This window comes from Capsicum annuum, chromosome 11 (assembly GCF_002878395.1).
Source record: "Capsicum annuum cultivar UCD-10X-F1 chromosome 11, UCD10Xv1.1, whole genome shotgun sequence".
In the NCBI taxonomy this organism is placed as follows: domain Eukaryota; kingdom Viridiplantae; phylum Streptophyta; class Magnoliopsida; order Solanales; family Solanaceae; genus Capsicum; species Capsicum annuum.
Window position 1 is genome coordinate 64063640 of NC_061121.1, and position 23686 is coordinate 64087325.

The 23686-nt window shown below is 32.9% G+C and overlaps 1 protein-coding gene across 1 annotated transcript; it reads right to left on the minus strand.

The window, feature by feature from the left end:
- Positions 1–383: 383 nt before the first annotated feature.
- On the minus strand, positions 384–11400 carry LOC107847389 (methyl-CpG-binding domain-containing protein 9; the record flags this gene model as incomplete). Its single annotated transcript, XM_047398788.1, is given in 6 exon segments — positions 384–977; positions 1087–1791; positions 1945–2133; positions 2281–2920; positions 7229–7435; positions 10603–11400. Coding segments are annotated over 6 exon segments (2784 nt in total), but the record flags the coding sequence as incomplete, so codon positions are not given.
- Between the last annotated feature and the right edge of the window lie 12286 nt (positions 11401–23686).

Sequence of the window (23686 nt, forward strand, 5' to 3'; positions counted from 1 at the left end):
TTTTTTAAAAAAGTTAATTATTTTGAGTCCATAAATGTTGCTTCTAATTTTTTTTTAACATTACAGTAATTATTTTGAGTCCTTCACAATGCAAAAAAATGATACCATAAACAATTGAAAAATTAGGTTAGATGTTGCCATGCAAAATGGAAATCAATTTGCAATTTCAAAATTAATGGCATCTTGAGGCCTTAATCTTATTATATGTCAATTAAAAGATTTGGCAAAACATGCCAGTATCAACACGTATTGCAATGGAAGTCGGAATACTTTGATGACAAGATGAAAAACAAGGCAAAAAAGCAAGAAAAAGTACTTATTTAGATTCCTCAAATCAAAAAAGGAACCATGTGCCATCACAAAGAAATATGAATCGATCTTACCATTGCATCAGCCTCTAATGCAGCAACTCCCGTAAGAGAGCCACAAATTGGCCCACCATCACCATGTAAGCAATGAAACACTCTCCCACTCTCTCGGGACGCAATTTCTGCAGAATCAAGATTAACTTCCATGGATAACGATGCTAACATGTACCTCCGAGCAATTTCAGGCCATGTAACTTCATTAATGGGAAGCATATCAAGTTTAGTTTTCTTAAGATTAGCTAAATTGTCCGGATCTTTTTTCCTGCCTCTTCTAGATTTGACCCCTCCTGCACCAACATTCGGATCTACATAGGCAGCAACTTTTGAGAGCAGCTCGGTGACAAGAGCTTTGAGCAACAGACCATGAATCTTTGTCAAAAGCACACCAGCATAACGGCTATCTTGATGGAAACCTAATCGACCAGATGGAGAGTCCATTCCACCTCTCGCTAAGGTGATCTCTCTGACATCCTGAATTTCAAGTGTGGGCTTTCCCATTGAACTTGCTTTATCTATCCATGGACTAACTAATTCCTCCTCAATTTCTTCTAAGGAAAACGGAACTTTTAGCCCCAAGACCTCTGAAAACCTCAAAAAGAACTCCCAAACCTACAAACATTTGATTTAAAAAAAAAGGATCCAAAAAAGGAAAAAGTAAGCATGTGGGAACAACATCCAATTTCTTTCTAGACAACAAACTCAAAAGTTACATGATTACCTGGAGAGTGTCACCTATCAAAAATGCAGGAATTTTTGTGCAAAATGGCTTTCCTGAAGGACAGGGACGCCTGATGTCAGCATCTTCCACATGCTTTTTGAGTGTTCCAGAAATTCCCAAAGATTCAACAGCTTCACTCTCATCCTGCATGTGATTCTTTCTTTTAGCCTGAAGGAGCCCATTTCCAACTGTTTGAGCATTGTGCTTTCTCTTGGTAACAAATTTATAATTTGAGCACGCAGATACACCAGGAAGCTGTTCTATAATTTCTTGCACAAAGTCTGCATCTAATCCAAATCTGTCTTGCTCTAACCACTTCTCTAACTTTTCACAAGCAGTTTTAAACTCAAAATTGCTCTGCACTAATCCAGGAAAATTGACGGGGCCACCTATGTAAGAGAACTTGGACAATGAACCAACTCCACTCGACTCTTGTTCATCCATTTTATATACATCATGAGTACAGCAGAATTGGATTACACCTTTTTTCTTATAAGCATCAATGCATGCCTGCAGAAGAGTCTGGGAAACCATTTCCCACGCAGATGATGATGATCTCCCTTCCACAAAGAACTCCCCTATATTATCCCCTTGCCCAATAACACCAGGACAGATATTTCTGAAAATTCCAGTTAATGAATTCATATTTTCATCAGTATGAGCGTCACTATTCAGAACTGGTGGGCTGCACTCTTCCAACATCACCTGGATAGAAATACTCTCCTCATCAATCAGCGTAGAAGTTGCAGAATTACCATTTTCTACATTATCTTCCCCAATATGAGAATCGCATTTAGATGTTAAAAGGACTGTCGAACCAATTGGAACAGAATGCAGGGTGCATGGGAACCTCCTGACCTTGAAAACTGGGCCAGGATCACCTCCATCTGCAACCTCACAAGCAAAAAAAGATCCTGTAATTCTATCATGCCAGCTAGACATGTAACCCACAGGCCATATCTCACTAGTGCTGTGATATAATGGTCGAGGGTCAATATTTCCAGCTGAAATAAGAAAGAAGTCTTGAAACTGAACTGGAAAGCCATCCTGAAACAGCATTCAAATATTAGTCAGTAAAATTGTCAAGTAATTAAGACAGACCAAACTACCAGATTCTTCGGACAACGAGAAGATTAGAAATGCAAAAGCTAGCACAGAAGTATAAACCAAATATTGGTGCTAGCATGAACATACATTTGGATATGTACAATTGAAGATCGAGCCATCATTACAGAATAAGCTGCTACTGCCAGGAGAACTCCGACTCTGTCCGCTCTTGCGGACTTTAGCAGAACCTGATGCTTCTTTACTTCTTCGGATATTTGGCAATCCCTCGTGAAATGAAGTAAAGCCACTACCTCCACTCTCAACCTCCACGGAGTGGTGCAACCCCATATGTCGAGCAACAGCATCAAGCGACTCAAAGCGAGTTCCATCTGGTCCAACATATACTGCATAAGTCTTGCATCGTTTGTCACAATACTCAAAATCCACATGCCACCCATAGGACAAAGAACCTTTCATCCCAGCAATATATTCTCTAAGGCCTTGAAGATAAGCTTCAATCGTACTTTGCGGAATATACTTCTTTGCAGTAAAATGACATACACGATTCCTTGAATCATACATCAATACTCGATCAGTTATGCTTCGGTTCATCTGGTCAGAATGAGGTCTATGGAGTACCGTGTCCTCCAATTGTGACTTATGAATATTCCCCATAAGTGAGGAAGCCTTCTGAAGTTTAAATCCATTCTCCCTATGTACCAAAGAAGGGCTTGTTGGGGCATGGAAGGTATGGCCAGTAGAAGAGGAACTTCTCATAGCTTGAACTCTGTGAACACCAGCAATATACATAATATCAATTATAATGTCCCAGTTACTCCTAAACCAGGCTGTACAGAAAAAAATGAAACCAAAGCATTAAATAATTACTTGGTACCTGTTGTTGGTGAGAGGTGACAGGTATCCAGTGGAATTAGTCGAGGCGTGCAAGTTGGCCCAGACACCACGGTTACCACCACCACCACCACCACCCAAAAAAAAGAAAAAAATCTGCTCTTGCCCTCATTGATACATGGACAAGAAATTATGCCTCCTTATCAACATTAAAGTTCACTTTTCTCTCAAAAGGAACACATATAAACAGATAATGCCTAAGAATATAGATTCATTCTCTTTCACTTTCACCCTTCGAGGCTAAAAGGAAAAGAAAGAATAGAAAAACATGTTCAGCAAATATTAGACATCATTCCTATAACTTCATATTTTGAAATCTACACAGAATTTGAGGTTGAGAGGATCAGAAGCAGCACAGCAGTGATAGAATGATAAACATTGAAGCCTGTAAACACACACCACCCCGCAACCCCCCCCCCCAACCACAGCACCACACACACAAAAAGAGTAAGGAAGACAAGGATTTAAGATATCAAACCCGGAAACACAGCTTGCTTGTCTTTTTGATAAGTATGATAAAGAGCAATGACTCAGATTCCGTCTCATGTTACTGAAATCTATTATATCTTTTTATATCAGCCACATAAATGCTTTAAATCTATTCTATATGAAAATTCTTTGTTGATAAGCAATTCGTCATAAGCAAATTCATCTTCGAAAGGGTCAGAGCAGGGTCCATTCTCCTTGGTGAAAGGTGACTTTGCCTTGAGAATTTGAACCCCCAACAATACAGGTCTCCTTGTTCAATCATTAGCATTATACAATGACAATAAATAGACACCTTCTACAGCAAGAGTTATCATGATTTATGCCAAACTAAGATTTTATTAGCAAAAAAAAAGACAACAGGAGAATGGACAAATTCTGTACAATAGCTTGTACACAATCACGACAAAAGAATAGCACCCTCAAACCTTGCGAAAAACTATCGGGAAACATCACAAATAGAAAACCTACACCACTACACCAAATACATTGAGATTAAAATACTGCTAAATGATTTGTAAGCACTAAATTAGCAAACTTATTTCAAATTAAATGTTTTCTGAAGCAGAATAAGTAGATAAATCTATAAGATCTACGTTCTGATGCAAGAAAGAAAGAAACTCTTTTTACTTTGAGAAGGGAATGAAAGAATTCCATCTCAAAAGAATGAAAGTGAACAAGAAAACAGCCAGCAGTGTCAAACTGATTTTGAAAGGGGGTACCCAGCAGGGCTTGGTAAATCGGCTTGAGACGACAACAGTGTCTCATTAATGTAATACTAGTTAACCTAAAAGAAAAAAAGAATTAGAAAGAGAAACATCTTGAAGCCCCTTCGTAAAATCAATTCAAGACATTACCGTGGAGTTAACCGTGGAAATACTTCGTCCAAACCTGAGAAGAAAGAAAAGGTAAAAGAGTTCTAGCTGTGTGTCTGATATCATTATGAAACAATGTTGGATTATCCTACAGCGAGCTGTTAAAGAAGATAAAGGTAAAGTCTTCTGCAATCTCTCGGGAAGAACAGTTCTGAGCCCTAATGGTAACGACAGTGAGGGGCTTCTTGGGCATCGGCAATGGTATCTCGGCCTTTGGAGTTCAGGAGAATTGATGTGAACATGACTGCTGGATTCTATGGGGGGATCACATGAATCGTGGCCCTAACTGTCAAAGAACTCAAGAAAAGAAGACTGTCCAATACCATATATAAGGATACGGATTTGCCTTCCACACCACCGATGTTGGACTTTATATTTCCCCTCACATCCAGGACTGGAAATTTGGTGCGTGGATTATTTATGATGAGGGGCCAACATCGGGCTAAACAAAACTTGGGTGGGCCCGACTCTGATACCATGTCAAGGAACTGGACGTTGGGCTTAACTCAATCCCAAAAGCTAGCTCAAGAGGTGAGTATTCCCAACACCATATAAGGATACACATTTGGCTCCCTCCCACCAATGTGGACTTAACAATTACTATGTTCAAATCGAGCCAATTAGCAATTATCTTAATCTCAATGTTAGGTAAGAAGCATTTATTAGACTTAAAAAGAAATGAATTAAAGGTGGAAATAACGATACTTTTCACTATATTATAAATGTAAGATACCATATTTTACCATGAGATTTTGAGTAATTATTAACCAGTGTAAGCAAAAAAAGTTGCATTACTTATTTTGAGATGAAGACGTGTCACCCTTATAACCGCTAATTGAGGCCTAAGGTATACCACTAACAGTAACAAACATACTAGCAATGACTTTTGCGGAGTTATTGATTCAAAACTTCCGATAATAGGTGGACAAACGTTTGGACAACACAAAACAAGAACAGATATTAGAGTGTAGGAAGTACATGCGTATTGCTAACCTATCTTAAATTGAACACTGAATTAACTTGTTGACTTTAAACTTTCATCCCCATATTGAAACCTATTCAACTCAGCACTAAACTAGTTTGATTCTCATCAACCGGCCATAATCAATATGCACAACCAAAATTTGCATTTCCTAGTCATCAACCTTACATCAATATCGTAACCTTTGCAAAACTCTTTGCAACAATCAAAGCTGGCAAGACTATTGAATCATAGAAAAATTTGTACGCTACGCTGCTCAAACTCTCCAAAGTTGTTGCATCTGTGTCGGATCCTCAAAAAATGCACTACTTTTGGAGGATCTGACACGCATACAACGTTAATTTTGAAGTGTCCGAGCAACATATCAGGTAGGATATTATCATGTCTATGTAGATGGTCTACTAGTGATTCAAACTTTAGATGATACAACCCTGTTTAACCAGTGTTATCAAAGGCACACTTAAAGTGTGCTTAAGACCTAAAGCGAGGCTCAAAATGTGTTGAGTGCTTCGCGTCGCTTAATATGAGCTTCAATGTCGTCAATGTTCTAAAACATACTTCTTACCAATAAGCCTCTTCCAAAGAGGCTCTACTAAACAATAGACATTCACTTTATTGGAATTTTGTTTCAATTGTTTTGTTCATATGTTTGTCATTCATACTTATAATTATTAATCTTGGATCAAACATATATATTTGTATTTTTTCTCCCTTTGCGCCTTTTTCATTAAAGCTCACGCTTTATTCGCGTTTTGTCTTAAAGCCCATAGACTTAGAGCTTTTTTGCGCTTTTTGCTTTTGATAACATTGTGTTTAACTAGTGACAAAATCAATTAAGTACCCACAAAGGTAGACTATAAACTCCATTCTATCCTACGAAAATTTCTCCTCGCGAACTTTTTCATATAATTGTGCGCATAAAAAAGTATTAAGTTATGTACTCCGTGTAATAATGTAGGACCACTTCTAGTGAAAGATGTTCTTTAGCATTCCTATACTTATAACCCAAAGAAATACAACCTCTTTGTGATAAACCATCTACATAGAAAAGGTATGAAGTTGAACTCTCCGCGAACATTGGGCAATTGGCTTTACACTTGAGGCGAATGGAATAGGAGTTTCATGTGGGAAATAACGCAACCGGATATTCTCTTCTCTCCTTTCTTTCTACTCTTCTAAATCTCATGCCCCCCAAATATTTCCAATAAATAACTTGCCTTGTGGACAAACTCATGGATGAGAAAAAGAGCATTGATCCAAAACTTGCTCCGCCAAAGAAGAAATATAATTAAGCCTATACAAATAAGTTCTCCAGTACATACAAGAACGGAAACTTTTGTGCTACCATTTCTAAAATCTTCCAATAAAAGGGTGCCTTCGATGAATCCAAGCTTAATACTACTTGCAACTATTTCTTCCCTCTTTTTGCTTTCCCGGTTGAAGATAAAAACAACTAGTTGCAAGTAAATCAAATGTTTCAATAATCCAAAGTTAAAAATATTATTCATATGATTTTTCAGACATTATGGAATGGAACAATATCATGTATCACTAGATTTTCATTCTCAACCAAATAAAAATAACTGACCAAAAAGGAAAAGGAGAAAACAAGAGAAGATGCAATAAGAGAATTCTCATGTAAATGGAAATGGAAGACGGAGATTTCCAGTGGATGAAATTGAGATAATCAAGATTTACTACCAAGTGAATGGAAGCATCCTGATAATCCAAAAAATTGTGAAGCCCCACTAAAGATATTCTATCCTAGATCATCATTATATGATCAAAGATGACGCACAAAGATGCAGTTAAGGTCACTTTTTTCCATTGAAGGCATCACCTTTCTCGAAGCAACAACAAGAATGGGACATATCCATGAGCAGAACTACCAACATCGCCTTCACTAAAGTACAAAAGAAAATACATTCCTGCCTTGACCATAAAGCATTTTGAGCTTCTCTTCTTGGGACTGCGTTCTGCCTTCAGTGAATTGCTCCGGTAGAGATCAGAAATTATTGAAGAAACAGCAAGAATCTTTCTTTTGTCCCTTCCAAGCGATCGAAAAATAAAGAAACGGTTAACATTCAAGATAATCATGACCATCAATGGTTGATTCAATCTAATTCATTGAATTAATTTGTTATAAAAATATCATAAAAAGAAGGGAACATTGATTTTGCAAACATGAATCAAACTGGTTTTTAACAATTATTCGTAAAAGTTGGACACCCCAATAGCTAAACTACTAAGAAATACTTGAAACATAGTATTGATGTAACACCTCTTTCCCTTGGACAATGTGTTGGTTGCTACATTCCTAATAAATACTTGAAAAACAATATAGATCTCATGCTCTTTCTTCCCTTTGACATTATATGAAATCTTCAACCTTGACATTCAGGGCCTACACTCCACTGCTTACATGCAACCAGTCTCTATGTTATTTACATTGCTAATGATGAAAGTTCTTCTTTTGATAACTATGGTGGCCTGTCCACCTTGAGCACTCCACGACTAATTCCACAGGGTACCTGCTACCTCCCACCATCTAAACACCAACTAACTTTGTCAGCAAAGCTAGTACAAATGAGACGAAATGACCTACTATTTATGTCGCTGATATTTGAACATGAGACCTCATGATTATCTAACTCACTTCATTGACCACCAGGCCACACCCTTGGATGCAATGAGTAATGATGAAGTACACACCTCAAAGCATCTATGGTTCCTCTCAATCCGTGCCACCTAAAATAGAACCTGAGACCCTACTTCTCGCACAATTTGCTCGGTGACGGCAAAAAAGTTCCTACACAGTCATTGGCGCACTACTCATGGCACCCCAAACTATATTTGATAATACTCCACAATTGTCCAGGACAATGCAAATACAGATGTACATTCACCTTTTCTGCATTTGTTTCAAGGACATGCTATAAAAGCTCGTCATTAAGGATAAAATGTGATGTATATACTTTCTGGTAAAATAAGGATTTGTTCACCATACTTTAATTAAATTACTTCTTCGCGCATCACCTCTTCCTCTTTGTTGTACTTCATCTTTGGAGGTCAAGTTTCAAGCCTTCATTCACCTGTCACAAAAAAAGGGTACTGAATACCCCATTTCCATCAATCATCCTTCTTGGTTAACATTGCTATCTACCATTCTTCCAAGTGGTATGATTTCTTTCTCTGTCACCACCCAACAGTGTGTATAAAATCTAAGGCAAAGAAGAGACAAGGTTGATCGGTCTTGAAGCGAAAAAAATGACAAACAAAGTGCACACCTCTTTAAAGTGAAATGCACCGGTTTACCAAAAATTAAAAATTGCCAAACATATATGAATCTAGCAATATAAAAATCAAATTGCAACTAAATAACTAATTTTAGCATCTAGTATACAATAACATTGATATTAATCCAACTTCTCAAAGGTGGGATTAAAAGACTCAACCTTTTCACATCAGGATAACTTTGCAAAACATTGTTGGAAGCTTACACTTCTCTAAAGCGGATGGCTGCCCATAAAGCGATAACTCCTTGCTTCGGACTGCGAGATGGCTCTAATAACATTGTCATCCATAAAAAATTCTCCAAATTTTATCGGACACTCTGACTACCTTTGCAAGTATTGGGACGCATACCTCATACATATAGGTAGGGAGACCCGTAAAAAATTCAGAAGTGTGAGAGAAGAAAATCTGCACTTTGGGACTAAATATCCAAACTTCTACGACTCCATTTTAGACGTTCCAAAACATTTGCAGCATTCAATTAATTATATCACAGCCAACAGTCTTTTGGAAAGAGTCTCTCTACCTCCACGAGATAGGGGTAAGGTATGTGTACACTCTTACTTCCCCAGACCCCACTTTGGGGGATCCACTTTGGGGGATATCACAGAGTATGTTGTTGTTGTTGTATTAATTATATCACTCAATAAGACTTACATAATTTTAAAGAATTAAAATTCACGTAACTACTTAAATTTAAAACTTAGATTTCTAATATTGGCCTGAGATAAATGTTAAATGGAGTAAAAAATGGTCATTGAAGATTCATACAGCGGTCCCTACCAGTTTAGGACTTAGGCATAGTTGTTGATATATTTTTTACTTTATCAGACTAACTTCCCAACGTATATATTTTGTTCCACTAACCGTTAAATTAAGATCTTAAACTCCCAGTCCAGTCAAATACCACTATATGAAATGGGACAAAGGGACAATGATGGCATCTAGAAGATGACAGGCATCAGCAAGGATCTTCCAGCTTAAGTTGAAGGCACACGAAATTGGTCTGACACCAAAGCTCTGATAGGCATTCCCCCTGCACCTAGGAAGAAGTCAATACATTGACAATCAACATCAAGTAATTGTTTTCCCTCTCGGAGTTTTTTTTTTGGGGGGTCTAGGTGACACCATGGGATAGTTAAAACAGATGAAAGTTTACATATAGTAGGGAAATCTTTATCAAAGAATGTTCATACAGTAGGGATTGCAACGGAGGAATCATCCAGAGAAGTCATATCCCCTGTTTCTAAAGGGTTCACTAGACAAATAATTGAAAAGCCAGCCAATAAAGCTACATAAACTTAACTATTAGTAACTGAAGAATTTGAATTCTTATGTTATCAACAACAACATACCCATGGTAATCCCACAAGTGGAGTTTGGGGAGGGTAGAGAGTGTACAGACTTACCCCTACCTTGGGAGGTAAAGACGTGGATTCCCGTAGACCCTCGGCTCGAGGAAAATCAAGTCAAAGCAGATCGACAAACGAAATATTGATGTTGTCATTAGATCTTAATAAAAATCCTTCTTTTCATTCCTTCCGTTTAAGATGACGCTTCCAAGAAACAACAGAAAAGAAAAAAAAAAAAAAGTCATTGAACCATCAATCCAAATTTTAATCCACTATAACCACAAATTCAAGGAACGCGGCTCACACATCCAATGTCCAATAACTATAATTATTCTAGCAATCAAGACACCAAACAACCATACACATACATACAAAAGATCCAATCAAATCAAATACAATAAAAAAATTTACAATCTAACATCAAGAAATACACAACTCACAGTAACAAAGTTTAAACCTTTATGTACATACAACTATATAAAACAACCATTGCTAAAAATAGTCTGAGAATTCGTATGTATAAACTTAGACATAAATAAAAGGATAAATAAAGAAGTAAAATTCATACTTGGCCTTATGATTTTCCTCCACAACTGGCAAATCTTTGTTCAAATCCACAAAGTGAAACAAGCCTTCTCCTTCCCCTTCCCGTGGCGGAGATACATTCATATCTAGTGGCGGCACCACATTCATGTCTAACATCTCCACATCACCACCACCACCTCCGCTTCCGCCTTTGCTGCTGCTGCTCCCCCCGTCATCCCGCCCACGCGGGCGGCTGGGGCAACCGAGTACACACCTGAAGCATTTCCACTCCTCTTTCTGCTGCTGATGCTGATTCTCCTCCACCTCCTCCTTTCTCGAAACAAACTCACACGAAGAACAAACCCGAACATTTTTCTGATGATGACTCAAAGCTACCAAGGAGTTTAACGATTCATCCTGTTGTTGTTGTTCTCTTGGTGATGAAGAAAGTGGAGGCGTTTCGTTAAGATCGATGTAAAAAAATTTATCCATAAGTACAAATGCAAGTAAAATTTTTGAGAGTAAAATTTTTGAGACTGAATCTTTTGCTCAAAGACATCAACAAGCATTATATATAAGGAGAAACACCAGGGGGTTTTGTGTGATTTAAGCAAAAAAATGGGTAGCAAAAAAAAGATTATGGCCGAGTGGATTTAGTGAATCCAAACAAAGAAGAGTTTTTGTAACGTAAATTGAGGGGCAGAAAAGGCCAAATTAGGTAAGTGGAGAAAACACATAGGATTAAGAAGGGGAGTTTTTGTACTTGTCCGAAACACGGGGAAGAAGGAGAAGAGGGAGTGGGTTTGGGTTTTTCTCGAGAACGCAGAAATAAGGGAGTTGTTTGAAGATCGTATAGTGTACTTTCGTTTTTGCTCTTTGAGTCCAAATGACCAAATTACCCTTTTACATATTTTTATTGGAAAATAAATAATTATTTTTTTGTATATTATATTAATAAAATAAAATTACAGCATCAATTAGGAATGTTAATACTCCTTTTTTTTTTATTGTGATTTCCGTATTGAAGCCAGACCAAATTCGAATTTGTATATGAAACTCCCACACTGAGAGGTAAAGTTAACAAAGGCGGATAATTTAATTTCCAAAATCATCCATCTTTTTCATATTTTTTTTATTTTAAAGTAAATATTTTTTTTTTGTGTTCAAGTAAAATATACCATCAATCCTTTTGGAATGTTAATACATACATACTTCATGCGTTTCTTTTTAGTTGTCATGATTTCTTTTTAAGAGTCAAATGTTATAAATTATGACTAATATTTTAAAATATTATTTTTTATTATATTAATATGAGAAAAACTAAAATTTTATAGTACTTTTTTTATAGTTTTTAAAATATTTTAATATTAAAATATCGAATCAGTCTAATCTAATTTAGCTTTAATAATTAGTAAAATTACTCGAAAATAGAAACGAAACAACTAAAAGGAAATAAAAGGAGTACAAGTAAATGAAAAGTAGATCAATTGCTTCTCAATAGAATATGAAAGTTATATATTTGTGTATATAGCTTAAACTCGTTTGCAACATAAAAATTATCGTACTTGAAAATCTTTGGTATAATATATAATATAGTTGAAATTAGTATTTTTTTCAAAAGAATATTGTACTTGAAAACCTATGGCTTTGGGTAATATTTAGACAAGTGACCGGCGTTTATTTTTGTTATTTTAAATTGTAGAATTTTATTTTTTTTCACTCTCTTGTCAATGTTTTTCCCTTTTAGAATTTGGACATTTGTTATGAATAATAGGATTATGAAATCTACTAGTACCTTTGGCTTTTTAGGTAAAAAATTTAATCAAATGGGTGGTGTTTATATTTGTTATTACTCTCTTGTCAGTTTTTTCTTTTATCGAATTCGGAAATCTATATATATAATAAAGCAAAGAAGTTAGCTTAAAATTAAGTCAAGTGGCATATTGAGAACTAGTCACTTGGTATTTTGACAATAAGAATCTACTTTGTTGGTAACAAAATTTATTTTGGTGATTATTTTGGTGAATAACCAATTAGTAATCAAGCAACTTGTATGGAAAAAATTACTATGACCAAAAAGTCATTCCAAAATAAAAAATATTTCAATAGAGATGTCATTTCTTAAAATATGTGAACAATTAATTTAAACAACATAAATAATAATATTATAAAAAGTAAATATTTATGATTTTACTACAATTGAGTAAATCAAGAAAATATTACAAAAAATTAATTAATAAATAGTAATCATGTAACTTATATGAATATGATTATAATAATAAAAAAGTCATTTCAAAATAAAAAATATTATGAAAAAGATGTTATCCCTCAAAAAATATACACAATTAATTTAAATAATAATATTGTTTTAAAAATATTTATGAGTTCACTACAATTTGTAAATCAAGAAAATATTATAAAAAATTAATTAGAGAATAACTAATTAATAATCAAGTAAATTATATGAAAATATTATTATGACAAATGAGTCCTTCCAAAATTAAAAATATTATGAAAAAAGATGTCATCTCTCAAAATGTTTATATAATTAATTTAAATAATAATATTAGTTATCTACCTTAATTTTTAAATCATTGAATGATGTATCTTTGTCGGGTAATTGACTTGTAGCAAGACGTCTATTCACCTCAACTAACAAATAAGGCATGTAATAATCATTATCAGTACTTCGAGTAACATGAATGCTATCAACAGTTTGAGAAGTACTAGGGGCGCCATCAGCAGATTTTTTTGTAGCAAAATTAATAATTTTTTTACGAAGTTTTTCATCGGAAAATTCTTTTAATAACTCAAGAAAGCTATCAGCGGTGAGGGTTTGAACATTCAAATCTATATCTTCAAACTGTGATTGCAATTTATAAAAAGTTTCATCACAAACACAATTATCACAATTGCAGTCAGCACAAATATTAACATGATCACTATCAGATGAATTAGGCAATTCAACATCATTGTCAGATTCAGAATCACAATTATAATCAGATTTAGAACCAGAAGTGCATAACAAACCATAAACTTGATCATGAATATCATCAGCAAGACCTAAAAACTTAAGTTTTTGGAGCTTGCAGTAGGAGCAATATGCCCAATGTTACCACATCTGTAACACTTAATTTTAGCGAGATATCTTCTTCTTATAGGGATTATCAAACTTGGAATATCTTCGACCCTTTTCCTGAGAAGTAGAAGTTGGTTTATCCATACCAAATTGCTCACAGAAATCTCCTAATTGAGATTTTTCTTTAAGCTTATCAAGATTAATTTGTCTAGCCAGTTTTAACTCATTGCACAAAGCTAAACCTTGCTAAGTACAGGCTGCTATCAGCTGACCATAGGTAAAATTTTCATAGGATATTTCACCATAGGAACCCGAGCCTCTAAGCTCCTTTCTAACCCTTTCAGCAAATAGAGGAGGAAGACCATCTATGAACTTTACCTTCCAGTGTGTATACTTACTTTCGGGTAAATCCATGACCCTACTTAGAAAGGTGTCTTTATACCATCTGAATTTTCCTGAGGTCCTACATCTAAGACCATTTAAGAGTGTTCGAGTATTTTCATATTGATTGGTAAATCTACCTCCAAAATGCTCAATAATAGTAAGCATAAGAGTATAAATAGCATCTTCTCTACCCGCAAGTAATGCTCTTCCTAGGTTATCAACACCAGCGGTGGAATTCTTATCTTCGAATATACCATTTCTTTATCACTGTCTAAGAAATTATCCCACCATCCACGAAGTTGGCCAGTAAAACCGACGATAATTATTTTACAAATAGTTGCATCTGTACGTTTTTTACGATTTTCGGCAGATGCAGTAGCTTTCGCTATAGTAGAATACATTAACATTCGATGAACAAGGACAAATAATTGTCTTTCAGATAAGCTATCCAAGTTCCATTCATAAATTGCATCTCCGCTATACGACGTATTAGCCTGATTCCAATCTTTTTCCTTTATCAGAACATCTTGAGGTGTTGGACGCGGATAATAGTTAGAAATCATATGGGGTATCTCAACATATTTTTTCCCAGTTGCTTCCTAACCATACCTCTGAGCCTGTTAAGTTCAGAGTAGATTTCATTTCCCATATCTCGAGTAGATTCTATGCTATCAGTAAATGCATTAAACATATCAATGGGTTTAATATTTAAACCGAAAAATTTCTTATCAAGCAATTTTTCCAATTCTTCTAAAAGAGACAATTTTTCAAATCCCTCAATATCTAGAGGTCTCTGAATACAAGGCCTAGTTGTCAAGTCTTCCGTCTTACTTTCGAAAGTGAAAGCAATATCAAATGACTTTGGACTAACTCTAAGTTTTTTCACCATCTCAATCAACTCATCAAGTTTTTTATCAAGAGAAGAAATATGTTCTCCCAAAACTTTCATATAAAGACTCAAATAATTATTCTGAGCAATCAAATTATTTATTTCTGCAACAGTCATTTTACCAATTTCATTGTCAATGAATTTTTTAAATGTAAAAAAAGTAATTCCAGTATTATTAGATGATACAAAAGGTGATTGAGGAGGGTAAATAGTTTGAAGAATATTACTACTCGCGTCTTGATAAGATCTCGTCTTGATAAGATCTTTCCAACACCTTAACATATAAAGGTAAATATGTGGTTATAAACCACGGCACAAAGCACACGATCTAATTATGCAATGCACACATCTCATAAAATTCTGGAGAAATATTATTTAGTTCATCTGGACTATAATTCTCAAAGAACCAAATTCTAAATCGATTCCAATTTTTATTAAAAAATTCTTTTTTAATATAATTCCTTGTCTGGGAACCAGGACTCAAATCAATTTGGAGTGGAATCATATTAAACGTTGTTAACATCAAACTCCACTTCAGAAGGAGTTGGGTTATCCCTATCAGAGATATTATCACTATCTTGAACAATATTTGTTTTGGGATTGATTTTAATCTTTTTTACAAAGCGTGTAAATGTAGGTATAGATGAAACTAGGAATACCGCGCCTCTAACATACCATGAAATGTTAACATACTAGGAATGTTAACATTAACATTGCATCTTGCATCAGTTTGCAAGATTTTGTCTTTGTCTTATAGGATGAAATTGAATTTCCCAAAACATGGATCTTAAATTCAGTTATTTCTCCGAATCAAGTCACGGATGATGTGACAAACTCTGAGTTATCCAATGTAACTCAAAATCCAGATGAAAGGATTTGTCTTCAATCTGGCAACAAATCCACGGTTTATAACCGACATTCCTTTTTTATGCCTAAACTATTGTCTAATATACATCATATATCTTCTATTGAACCAGTTTATGGTCCGGCTAGGGATCGTGCAGCATCTTTACATACTATTGATTCTGCATCTATACCTGTATCTACACACTTTGTAAAAAAGATTAAAATCAATCCTAAAATAAATATTGTTCAATATAGTGATAATATCTTTGATAGAGTCTGGATCTTTTATAGTTACTATGTAAGAGAAGTTAGATCTCTAGCATAGATATGAAAAGTTTTTAGTCGGACATAATCACGGCTGGAGAGGGGAAGAAAGTACTACAGTACCTTAGAAATAAAAGAGAACTAATTACCTTGAAAATGGCCAGATGCAAGGCCGGAATAGTAAATAACGGCTAGCTGTTTTTCTTTATTCAAGCCTTGAATATATTACAAAGAGATAGGGGAGAGCAAATTACTTATGTTCAATTTCTGTACGCCAGTAAATAACAGAATTGTCTCATAATATTTTAACACACAGCCAAATTTGCAATTATCTTTAACTGGTGTGAATATTCTTGATGCTTTGACTTTGAATATAAAAACTCATGACTATAATCATGCCCCTGGTTCTGAGTTAATTTGTCTTTCTTAGAGAATTTATTACAAATTATTGACTTCTCTGAACCCAAGATGCAAACTGATAGATGATGCATCAAATCAGACCTTATTGGTCGAAACAAACTTCGCAAGATCCAAGGTCACCATAAGGAGACCTATAAGATGGGATGAAATTGAATTAATTCTTCAGTATTCTTATGGGGATTAACTTGTTTTAGTATTCAACCATAACCAGTGTTAGAGGCATCAGTTTCAACAATTTTTAGCTAAGCAGGATTAGCTAGAGTTAAGCAAGGTAAAGATTTAACACATTGCTTAATATGTTTAACAAGGTTTGTGTGACTATTAGTTCAGGAACCTTTAAAATCTTGTTTTAGCCTATCATATAAGGGGGCTAAATCTCTTAATAGATTTTCATAAAATGGGGATATATAATTCAAACTTTCCAAGAATCGTTGCAATTGAGTTCTATCAGTGATGACATCAGGAAATTTATCAGCAAAATCAATAGAACGTTGAATAGGAACTATTTTCCCTCGATAAATATTGTGACCCAAAACTCGAGTACTTGTCTGGAATAAACTCATTTTTGGTTTAGATATCATCAAACCATTTTGTATCACAGTCTTTTTAAATATATCAAGATGTTTAAAATATAATTCTAATATTTTTAAAAACACCAGAATATCATCAATATAAACAATAATGAAATCCATAAATGGATTGAAAATGTCATTCATTATTTTCTGGAATTCAGACGGAGCATTTTTTAATTCAAAAGGCATTGCATTCCATTCCAATTGACCAAATGAAACATTGAAAGCAGTTCTATAAGTGTGCTCTCTAAATATTTGAATTTGTCAATAGCCAGATTTTAAATCAAATTTAGAAAATATATTGGCATCAAATAATATGGATAATAAATCTTTTTTATTTTGAATAGGGTATCTAATCCATTTTAAAAATTTATTAAGAGGCTTTTAATTTATTACTAACCTCGTCATACCTCATTCTTTTTCAACAATATTATTCACATAAAATGCAATGCAAGAACAAGGTGATTTAGAATATTTTATCAAACCCTTTTGTAAGAGATTATCAATCTCCTTTTGGCAGAATTTGACTAACTCTGCATTCATTTGACAGAGTCTAGATTTTGTTGGGATCTTATCCTCATAGAAATCATTTTCATATGGAAGAGTTACAATATGCTATTTGCGGTCCCAAAAAGCATTGGGGTGATCAACACATACATCAATAATCATTTGTTCGGAGATCATTTTTATTTTCTCTTGAACCTTAGTAGATTTCATGGTATCATCAATATTCATACTGAATATTTCAAGTTGTAGAAAATTAACATGTTATTTTTTCATATCAATTAAAGCATTTATATCTCTAGTTACTGGATCTGTAAAAAAAGGGTAGGATATCTCCTTATCTTATAAGTAGCAGTAAATACCTTAGCATCAATATGAGTGTAAGGATAAATTGCATTTATAAAGGAGGTTCCCAGTATAATTGGGGGATAAAATTGATTTTTTTACCAAAAAGAAGAAGTGCGGAATGCAAACCTTATTTCGGCAAATATGTGCATTAGGCAATTTATAATTAATATCAAGGGTATGACCAGATGCAGACTTAACAATATGTGTAGTCTTATAAAAATATCTAGTCGAAATCAAACCTTCTTGAATGCAACTAACATCGACACCACTATTAATCATGGGAATATTAGTCACAGAGAAATCATTATCAATTAATATAGTGCAATTAATATACCATTTATGAGCAGTAACAATTTGCATCATTCCCAAAAAATAATCATTTTTTACATCAAGATCTTAAATATGGACTATGTCATTGTCCTTATTTTCTGACATTTTTTCCTTCCTTTTGCAACTGGAAGAAACATCATAGTGAAAAGTATCTTTCTCAATCTTTGTAATTCGGTGATCACAAATTATTTGGTTTTGTTTTAGGGATATAATCTCCTTTTTCAGGTTATCTCCTCAATTTTTAAATCGTTGAAAGATGAATCTTTGTCGGGTAATTGACTTATAGCAAGACGTCTATTCAACTCAGCTAACGAATAAGGCATGTAATAATCATTATCAGTACTTCGAGTAACATGAATTCTATCAGCAGTTTTAGAAGTACTAAGGGCTCCATCAACAGTTTTTTTATAGCAAAATTAATAATTTTTTCACGAAGTTTTTCATCGTAAACTTCCTTTAATAACTCAAAAATGCTACCAGCAGTGAGGGTTTGAACATTCAAATCTAATTCTTCAAAATGTGATTGCAATTTATAAAAACTTTCATCACAAACACAATTATCACCATTGCAGTCAGCACAAATATTAGCATGATCACTATCAGATAAATTAGGCAATTCAACATCATTGTCAGATTCAGAATCACAATTATAATCAGACTCAGAACCAGAAGTGTATAACAAACCATAAACTTGATCATGAATATCATTAGTAAGACCTAAAGACTTAAGCTTTTGGAGCTTGCAGTTAGGAGCAATATGCCCAAAGTTACCACATCTGTAATACTTAATTTTGGTGAGATCGTGCTTAGACCTACTTTTCGTAAATCTAGTGGACTTACGCTGGGCCTTACGAATCTCACGCTCTTCTTTAGATCTATGCCTAGATATTTTCTTCTTATAGGGCTTATCAGACTTAGAATATCTTCAACCCTTTTCCTGAGAAGTAGATGTTGGTTTATCCATACCAAATTGCTTACAAAAATCTCCTAATTGGAATTTTTCTTTAAGCTTATCAAGATTAATTTGTCTAACCAATTTTAACTCATTGCACAAAGCTAAATCTTGCTGAGTACAGGCTGCTATCAGCTGGCCGTAGGTAAAATTTTCATAGGATATTTCACTATAGGAACCCAAGCCCCTAAGCTCCTTTCTAACCCTTTCAGCAAATAGAGGAGAAAGACCATCTATGAACTTCACCTTTCAATGTGTATACTTACTTTCGGGTAAATCCATGACCCTGTTTAGAAAGGTATTTTTATACCATCTGAATTCTCCTAAGGTCCTACATCTAAGACCATTTAAGAGTGTTTGAGTATTTTCATATTGATTGGTAAATCTACCTCCAAAATGCTCAATAATAGTAAGCATAAGAGTATAAACAACATCTTCTCTACCCACAGGTAATGCTTTTCCTAGGTTATCAACGCCAGGGGTGGAATTCTTAGCTCTGAATATATCATTTATTTTATCATTATCTAAGAAATTATCCCACCAACTACGAAGTTGGCCAGTAAAACCAGCAACAATTATTTTACAAATAGTTGCATCTATACGTTTTTGACGATTTTCGGCAGATGCAGTAGCTTTCGCTGTAGTAGAATACATTAACATTCGATGAACAAGGACAGATAATTGTCTTTTAGATAAGCCATCCAAGCTCTATTCATAAATTGCATCTTTGCTATACTCTTATGCTTACTATTATTGAGCATTTTGGAGGTAGATTTACCAATCAATATGAAAACACACGAACACTCTTAAATGGTCTTAGATGTAGGACCTTAGGAGAATTCAGATGGTATAAAGACACCTTTCTAAGCAGGGTCATGGATTTGCCCGAAAGTAAGTAGACACATTGGAAGGCGAAGTTCATAGATGGTCTTCTTCCTCTATTTGCTGAAAGGGTTAGAAAGAAGCTTAGGGGCTCGGGTTTCTATGGTGAAATATCCTATGAAAGACTCAGAACCAGAAGTGTATAACAAACCATAAACTTGATCATGAATATCATCAGCAAGACCTAAAGACTTAATCTTTTAGATTTCATTCAATGTAAGTCAATTAAGGAAGCATGACAAAATTGATTGAGAAATATAAATAGAAAATGAATAATCAATTAACAATTATATACATATATATGGAAAAGACTATTGTACCAACTGCAATTAATCTAGAAGTTCTAATGCCATAACACTAAAATCAATTAGCAAATAGTAATCGTGTAACTTATATGAATAAGATTATAATAATCAAAAAGTCATTTCAAAATAAAAAAAATATTATGAAAAGGATGTTATCCCTCAAAAAAAATATACACAATTAATTTAAATAATAATATTATTTTAAAAATATTTATGATTTTAATACAATTTAGTAAATCAAGAAAGTATTACAAAAAAGGCAATTAGAGGATAACTAATTAATAATCAAGTAACTTGTATGAAAAATTATTATGAAAAATGAGTCCTTCCAAAATTAAAAATATTATGAAAAAGATGTCATCACTCAAAATGTATATATAATTAATTTAAGTAACAATATTATATAAAAAAGGAACATTTATGATTTGATTACAATTGACTAAATCAAGAAAGTATCAAGAAATATCAATTAAGAGAATAATAGGAATCAAAAAACTTATATCCAAAAAGAAATATAATAATCAAAGAATTATTCCAAAATAAAAATTATTATGAAAAAGATGTAATCACTCAAATGGTAACTTTGGACTACAAAGTGAAAGACACTTATTTCAATACATTTCAAGAAATTTTATTTTAAATAATATGCATTCATATTTATTGGATGAAATTTTCATTCAATTAATTTTAAGTAATCTATATTTAAAACAATATGCATTCATATTTTATGAAAGAATTTTCATAATTAAGAATAACTATCACTGAGTAATTACACTATCATTCTATATTAGGAAATTAATAAATGATAGTCTTGAATTTAAAAGAAGGGTAGACTGAAAATAAATAAATATTAATTTTTTTCTAAAATGAATATTACCACACAAAAAAGATTGCATAATGTTTATCAAAAATAACTTCTAAAATTACATAGTCCTAATTAATATTTGAAGTCAAATAAAATTTTGCTTTACGAAGTTATTCTTTAATTGACCAATTATGTAACCTTATATATGTCTGTAAGAATAATTTTGAATTTTAAAATAATCTAATTTGAAAAAGATACTTCGTTTTGATGAAAAAAATTTAATTAAATAATATTAAATTATCTTATATAAAAATTTAAACGTGCAGATCAATAAAATAAATTAGGAATAAATATTTTTTAATAATAAAAATATCAATAAAAATTGATAATAATTTTTATATGATGAAATGTAGGTGTGAGTCACTAATAAATTAGAATATATGCAATTGAAGTAATATCATAAAATGAATATTTATATGACAAAAAGTATTTATGATTTCATTCAATGCAAGTCAGTTAAGGAAGCATGACAAAATTAATTGAGAAATATAAATAGAAAATGAATAATCAATTAACAATTATATACATATATGTGGAAAAAAATGTTGTATCAACTGCAATTAATCTAGAAGTTTAAATGTCATAATAATTTACCACTATATAAGAAGGCTACACTCAGTAAAAGCTAATTAATTTTTGTCATAACATGTTAGAGAAGATGAATTATGCAAGTGATTTTTACCACAACTTATCTTGTCGTGATAATCGCTAGAATCTCAATTTACTGTGACTATTGTTTTAGAATAAATTTTTCTTCATTTATCAAGTCAACTAAATATACAGGTTATGTTGCATATTCATTTTATTTTCTACATGTTTGATGAAGATTTATGAGCCAGTATTCATGTACTTTTTATTTTATAAAAAAATATAATCTGTACTCTTTGAAAATTTAAGTTAGTGATCTTTTAATATGTCATACATTTTTAAAGACTTATAAAAATTTATCTTTGTCAAAATATGCAATGAGAATTTTAGCAATAACATACAAATTTACAATTTATACATTAAACATGAAGAAACTAATATTGATATTAGATAGTTGATTTTCTTGCATTGCAGATATTGTTGCTTTAGATTTTGGTGAGATGATAATATGATTTCAAAAATTAATAAACTATGATACTAAATTACTAGTTCATTATATTTCTATAGATTAGGATTAACACTTGATTTGTTTATACTATATTTCTATATGTTATGATTAACAATTAATTTGTAAATTAAATTGTGTGATTTTAATAGTATATTAAAAATTTTGTGATATTGTATTAGGAATGATAGTTAAGTGACCTTAGTAAAAAAAATTGATAATTGTATAACTATCTATTAAATTTACCCGACACTAGGATTACTAACTCAAAAGCTATATATTGAAGATCAAAATTTGGGTGAGTATCTCGTGGCTGATGCTCAATGGTCAATGCTCAAATTCAATAAATCAAATACTTATGAATATTGATTTTTCAAATTCATTATATTTAAATTTTTACTGCAAATATTATTGTACTTTTACGTAGCATCTTGTACTAATGTGAAAGTAAAGGTCATTTATCATTTGTTATTTATAAATATTATGCTATAAATTTTTTTAATTTTTTTTGTTTTAGTTGATATAAACAGGCAATAAGTTCAATCATGTTTATATTTAGAGAAAATACCTAATTACCCCCCTGAACTATACTCAAAAAAGTTATGACATACCTCAACTTAAAGGGGGGTCTATTATCCCCCTGAACTAATTAAAAGTGTATTTTTGACACCCTTAGTGCCTACGTGGTGCCTACGTGGCACATATGTATGCCTGCGTGGATATTTCAGTGTGTTGTGCCACGTATGTGTCAAGTAGGCACCACGTATGCACTAAAGATATTAAAATTACACTTTTAGTTAGTTCAGAGGGTAATAGGACCCCCTTTAAGTTGAAATGTGTCATAGCCTTTTTGGGTATAGTCCAGGGGGTAATTGGGTATCTTTTATATTTATATTTGTAACTCCAATTTTAGAACATTTTGGATCTTTTGGTGCAGTAAATATTTTGATCTACTTTGTACAATATAAAGGATAAAGATGAATAAGATTAATATCTTATTGTACTGATGAACATAAGGGGTTAAGTATTAGTTAAATGTTCTAAGATGAGAGAGAATTCAATTTCAATTGTGATTAATATTTATAATTTCATTCAAATTGAGTAAATTGAGAAAGTATGATAGGGTTGATCGAAAATAGAGTTGAAGAGTGAATATTCAAACTTATGAAGGACTAAACCATTTATTCGAAAAATAATATACAATAAGATTCATTAATATTTGTTGGTCCATTATCATAAGAGAATAAGTGAACATTGTGAAATCGTGCAAACAAGTTAGGACTTTAGATAATGTTATAAGTTATTTGTTGAAAAACTGGTAACAAAAAAATACGAGAGAGGAAAAATTGACTATTATTGAGACTTTGCTCAAAATATTTGCCTTGATGCAAAAA